This window comes from Nuphar pumila, chromosome 12, assembly GCF_984573655.1.
Source record: "Nuphar pumila chromosome 12, dmNupPumi1.hap1.1, whole genome shotgun sequence".
Taxonomy (NCBI): Eukaryota; Viridiplantae; Streptophyta; class Magnoliopsida; order Nymphaeales; family Nymphaeaceae; genus Nuphar; species Nuphar pumila.
The window spans coordinates 22,488,620-22,494,082 of NC_143260.1; the positions used below are offsets into that span (position 1 = coordinate 22,488,620).

General features: G+C 37.4%; 1 protein-coding gene across 1 annotated transcript; it reads left to right on the forward strand.

The window, feature by feature from the left end:
- The first annotated feature begins 466 nt into the window (after positions 1 to 466).
- LOC149820291 (GDSL esterase/lipase At1g29660-like) lies at positions 467 to 5,082 on the forward strand. Its single transcript, XM_089981781.1, has 4 exons — positions 467 to 841; positions 2,833 to 3,063; positions 3,882 to 4,131; positions 4,787 to 5,082. The coding sequence occupies exons 1-4, from the start codon at positions 467 to 469 to the stop codon at positions 5,080 to 5,082; spliced, it is 1,152 nt and encodes a 383-aa protein (XP_089837907.1).
- The last annotated feature ends 381 nt before the right edge of the window (positions 5,083 to 5,463 follow it).

The following is a 5,463-nucleotide window of genomic DNA, read 5'->3' on the forward strand; positions in this document are numbered from 1 at the left end:
TGGCGGATTGTCCGATTAGTTGGACCCCACTAAAATATTAACTTATCATCAATAGATCAACATAGATGTGATGTCGGCAACCTGTAATTTTCTGCTTTGTCATGCATGGTGGGGAGAAATAAGATCAATAGGGGACAAAACTTTCACTGCTGAAGATCCCATTTTTTGCAGGATTTGAACATCTCAACGGAATTCAGATAACATCGCGCCTGATCATCCCTCTCTAATGGTGTGGCGCAGCTGGCGCTGCTGCTGCTGCACGTGTAATAATGGGATGCTTAGTTTATAATCTAATACTTCACCCTTTACTTTGCCTTTGTCAGCCAATATATATATATATATATATATATATATATATATATATATATATATATATATATATATATATATATATATAGATAGAGACATGCGCCATCGTTCACACTTAAGCAGCATAAGAAAGAGTTGCATGTACTCTCCTTCCAAAATGCCTAAGTGGTCCCTTGTCTTGCTCCTCTTTCTCTTGCCCCTCCTTCCTTACTGTTCTCTAGCATCCATTGAAACAGAAAAGCAAGTGAAAGCAATGTTTGCTTTTGGGGACTTCGTGGTCGACAACGGAAACAATCTCTATCTGAAAACTACAAAATGGAGAGCCAATTATTTGCCTTATGGTTTGGATTTAGGGGGTCCCAACGGTAGGTTTACCAATGCGAGGATCATTCCGGATATCCTGGGGCAGCTTCTAGGCCTCCCTCATTTCCTTCCTCCCTTCTTGGATCCTAATGCTACAGGCAAGGCAATTCTCAATGGTGTTAACTATGGCTCTTCTCCTTCAGGGATCCTTGACACAACTTTATCCTTTGTAAGTAACTTATAATTGAGTTAGGCATAACCACGAATGCTTTAAGGCCAAACAATGGGCAAGTGGCTGAAAAAGGGTCCTTTTGTGGTCTTTCACTCGGGACTGTTGGATCATTGCTTTTTAATGGCATTGCTATGTCTGCCCCGTAGTTTAAAACTAAGGTCTTCTCATTTTTTTTATTCTATTACGATGATTTAAGAGTCTGTTCCTAGCAAATAGACCACGCCGAATAAATCTTTAGGGTTATATTTGCAAAAAAAGAGTTGGAAATTCCTACTTCAAACATATATATATATATATATATATATATAGTAATGCTTACGGCCAAAAACATAGAAAGCATGGTCGAATGCGCTATATTAACAGCAGTCGCCATTAAAGGTTGGTTTTTTCATTAATGTGCGCCCTGATGATCACGTGTAAGATCAGCGGGGCAGGCACGTCCAACATGGTTTTCGGCAATACACACTTTGCTATATATATAATATGGGTAGTGGGAAGCTACCCGAGATGGTACCCGATTGATTGCTTGGGACAGTCAATTTTTTGTGCTTTTTCTAAATTCTGACATTATAGATGTGTTGAGAATGATTGATTTAAAAGAAATTGACACTTGGATCATTTGATTCCAATGCATGGATAAGTTTTTATAAGGTTGAGAAATCACGGTCTACAATTTTCATAAATTTTTGAGGCTTTAAATACCATTTTTCATCCAAAATGCATGATCAAATTATCAATTTTTAGTTAAATCGACCATAAGAATTTAAAAAAAACACTTGAAAATATTATATATTTCTCTATATAATATATAAAAAGAGAGAAGAGGGATGGTTATATATATATATATAACAGATAGAGAAAGAATCATTGTTTATTCAATACAAAACATTCATTTGATTAAGCAACTACACTATTAGATATGTATTTTAAAGAGGTAAAAAAATCAATGGTTGATATAATACTAAATTTGATGATAAAATATTCAGATTTATAAATCAAAATCAATTTGAGACAGCTTATTTCTTAATAAATAAGCAATGATAAACATTCTAACGGTTTAGATCTTGCTTAAAACAGCTAAAACCCTGATTTGTCCTATCGAAAAAGGAGGCATGCTAATCCTCATTCTTATATATATATATATATATATATATATATATATATATATATATATATATATATATATATATACCCACTAAAAAACATACCAAACCTACTCACCACACATTGTATTGGATTTTTGATGTTTTTTCAAAATTTTGACGGTACAGATGTGATCTACATGATTGTTTTTATAGGAATCAGTTCTTGAAGCATTTGATTCCAATGCATGGATAGGTTTTAATAAGTTTCAAAAATCAACGTTGTACAATTTTTATAAAAATTTTAGGCTCAAAATACCATTTGTTCTATCCAAAATTCATGATCCAAGTGTAGATTTCTAATAAATCAATCGTGGTGAAAACATCTGAATAGTCCGAATTTTGAATAAAAAAATCATTGGGTAGGTTTGGCATGTTTTTTAGTGGGTAGGCTTTCATCTCTCTCTCTCTCTCTCTCTCTCTCTCTATATATATATATATATATATATATATATATATATATATATATATATATATATATATATATATAGAGAGAGAGAGAGAGAGAGAGAGAGAGAGAGAGAGAGACTTGTTTTTGCTGCTGATCGCACAAGATCATCGGCAGAAACATCAATTTTTTTTTATAAAACAACCCTTTAGCAGTGTTTTTGGACTGCCGGTAAAGAAAGTTTTTTTTGCCCAGACCTTTAGCGGTGGTTCTAGCGGCCGCAAAGGTTAAAATAGCAGAAAAAAAGATCGGACACACTGGTGCATCCAACCAATTACGCCCCTCTTTCTCTATACAAGCTATGTGCGTGTATATATATATATACATATATATGACCTCAGAGGACCGATTATAAGCTGTGTGCATCTTGTAACAGTATGTTTAATTTCCTTTGGCAGATGGGCTTGCCATTGAGCACACAGATCAGTTTCTTTGAGAATGTGACGCTGCCGGATCTTAGGTCCCAGATGAATGAGAGTGAACTTTCTTCATACCTATCCAAATCCATATATTTTTTCAACTCTGGAGCTTATGATTACGGGCAGTTATACTTCAATGGAAACGCTTCAGATATCCCTATGACTGTATTTACAGATTACCTCATAGAAATTTACAGTGGCGAGCTCAAGGTATATAGTGGTCTTTCTTTTTCAAGCGTCATAATATTTGTGGATCTTAGGGCATGTTCGGTTGGATCAGATGCACTTTATCATTTGAATGAGAAAGTGAATCTCATTTGTATAAGCAGCCTAACATAAAAGGTAAGCTGTGAGAAAATGAATTTCATTTGCCTTTGCAAATGAGTCACTTTCTAATTTGCTTGAGATTCATAATCACATGAGACCCCATGTAATTCTGAACCACATGTGATTCGGAATCATATTTTAAAAAGTGCAGCCTAACGGACCCTTACTATCAATTTTTCCATGAATGACAGAAAACCACCCTTGAGATCAGAGACCTAATTGCGGTCGCTGTCTCTACAGTGTAAACCCGCGGCACACCCCTTGCCCCCAAGGAGTCGCCTGGTTTTGGTTGAGCAAGAGCTTATTCCTTGCCCTCATTAATGCAAGGGGCTTGACACTAGTGAGATTGAGACTCTGACCACCTATGTAGTGGTCAAGGCCCCATTCACTGCACCAAACCCCTTGGAGCATCTTATTATCAATTTCAAAAGATCAGATGCTCTTTTATAACAGGCTGGCCAGTTTGGCTTAACTTGAACGATGAACAACTTCTTGAACCCTAGTAGTTTCACTAGGGGCACGTTTAGATGGTAGTATGAAGAGTTTTCTAAGATTTAGAATTCTCACCAGGCCACACAATGAATTCAGATTTACCATAAAAAAAGGATGGAACTTGTGATTGTGGTTGCAATCAGGTCTCCAATCTAAAGCATTGTTTTTAGTGCTAATGGACAGCTCTGTTGTTGGCAATGCCTCTCCAGAGGGTCTATCATTTGGGAGCTCGAAAGTTTGTGCTGTTTGGGATTCTAGTAATGGGGTGCACCCCATACTTGAAAGGGTGGACAGGAATTGTGGGATGCAATGAAGAATACAACTATGCGGCTAGGCTGTTCAACGCTCGCCTGCGGAGCTCTATAAACAATATAACCCAAGCGATGCCAGGATCAGCTGTGGTCTTTGCCAACCCCTATGGAATTATCGATGACATACTCAAGAATCCTTCTGCTTACGGTATGCCCTACGCTTCCTCATACACTAATAAGCCTCCCAGTTCAAGAAGCAAACTAATTTTATACCTTACTGCAGCCATAACTATAAGCCCCCATCCATATGTGATTAAATAAGATAGACGAACCAGGTAGGAGGTCGGATGAGGTGATATGCCCAAACACAAATTTTTGGAGTTTTGAATTTACCATTGTTTGTGGCCTTTGGCAGGTGCCTTCGTATGACACACTTTTGAGTGTGCTTCTGCACCCTGGCTGCCCTTCATCTGTTTTTGGGGCTCACAACTAATAAACTGTCAGCCAAAGATGGAAGGCACCAGGTGCCTTTCTTTGTGTAATGATGGCATCAGAACTTTTTGGTGATCGCAATGAATGGTGGTGATGAAGGCCACAGACGGCTGTGATTTCCTCACACACACAAAAAAAAAATTTGTGATTTGACATGTTACCTGAGGTTGGACCAGGTGACAATTGGCATCCACATAATTAGTCTGAAAAGTGTGATGGAACGACATAGCTGAAAAGGTTAGGTCGCACTATCATAATTAAAGGGTCCTGGTTTCAACCCTCACAGAGATATCCCATAGTTCTCTTATAAAATAAATAAATAATAATAATAGGTATGGTGAGTTTGACAATGATATCTGTGATGTTACCAGGATATAAGGTAGCAGATCAGGCTTGCTGTGAGACAACGGTTGAAACCTATTTCGATGCATGCGTGAAAGGAGGTTCAGTCTGCCAAAACAGGTCTGAGTATGTCTACTTCGATGGAGTGCGTTTGACAGACAGAGCATACCAAAGTATTAGCTTGAAGGCATTTTTCTCAAACTTGACAACTGATGTCTATCCTTTCAACATAGAAAAACTAGCAAACCTCACCACAGATTCATCAGCAACGGATTTGATTCAGGGATCATGGCCGCTGAAGAATTATGGCAAGGACATACAGTAGAGGGAACCCAATTAATTCATGCATAGGGAGACTTGGGTAATGTTGGAGTCAAAATAGAAATTTTGGTTATTTTGTTTTTCACTTGCTTGTTGTCATGTCATATTCTTGTCTTTTAGTTCGTGTGTCATCATAACATGGTATGATAAGCCATGTCAGGAAGTGTAAACCGAGTCGTGGCAAATTAAGGAAATTAGGTCGTCATTTGTGGTTCTTTCTTTCTCTGTCTCGTGGTTGGTTAAACCGCATTATATGTTTCTTGATACCATTATGGGTGTCTAATTAAATAGATGTTGTCTCCTATTATGTAAGTCGATCAGTGTATCCAAGTGGTTTGTAATAAATTAGTGAACCTTGAGTTCCTTCAGTGAGTGTCTGTGTGTT

What these genes read in the sequence shown, in the direction of transcription:
- LOC149820291 (XM_089981781.1), top strand. Translation starts at nt 467, where the DNA reads ATGCCTAAGTGGTCCCTTGTCTTGCTCCTCTTTCTCTTGCCCCTCCTT. An exon ending in TTTACAGTGGCGAGCTCAAG is followed by an intron (nt 3,064 to 3,881) that starts GTATATAGTGGT and finishes ATGCCTCTCCAG; the next exon opens with AGGGTCTATCATTTGGGAGC. An exon ending in CAAGAATCCTTCTGCTTACG is followed by an intron (nt 4,132 to 4,786) that starts GTATGCCCTACG and finishes TGATGTTACCAG; the next exon opens with GATATAAGGTAGCAGATCAG.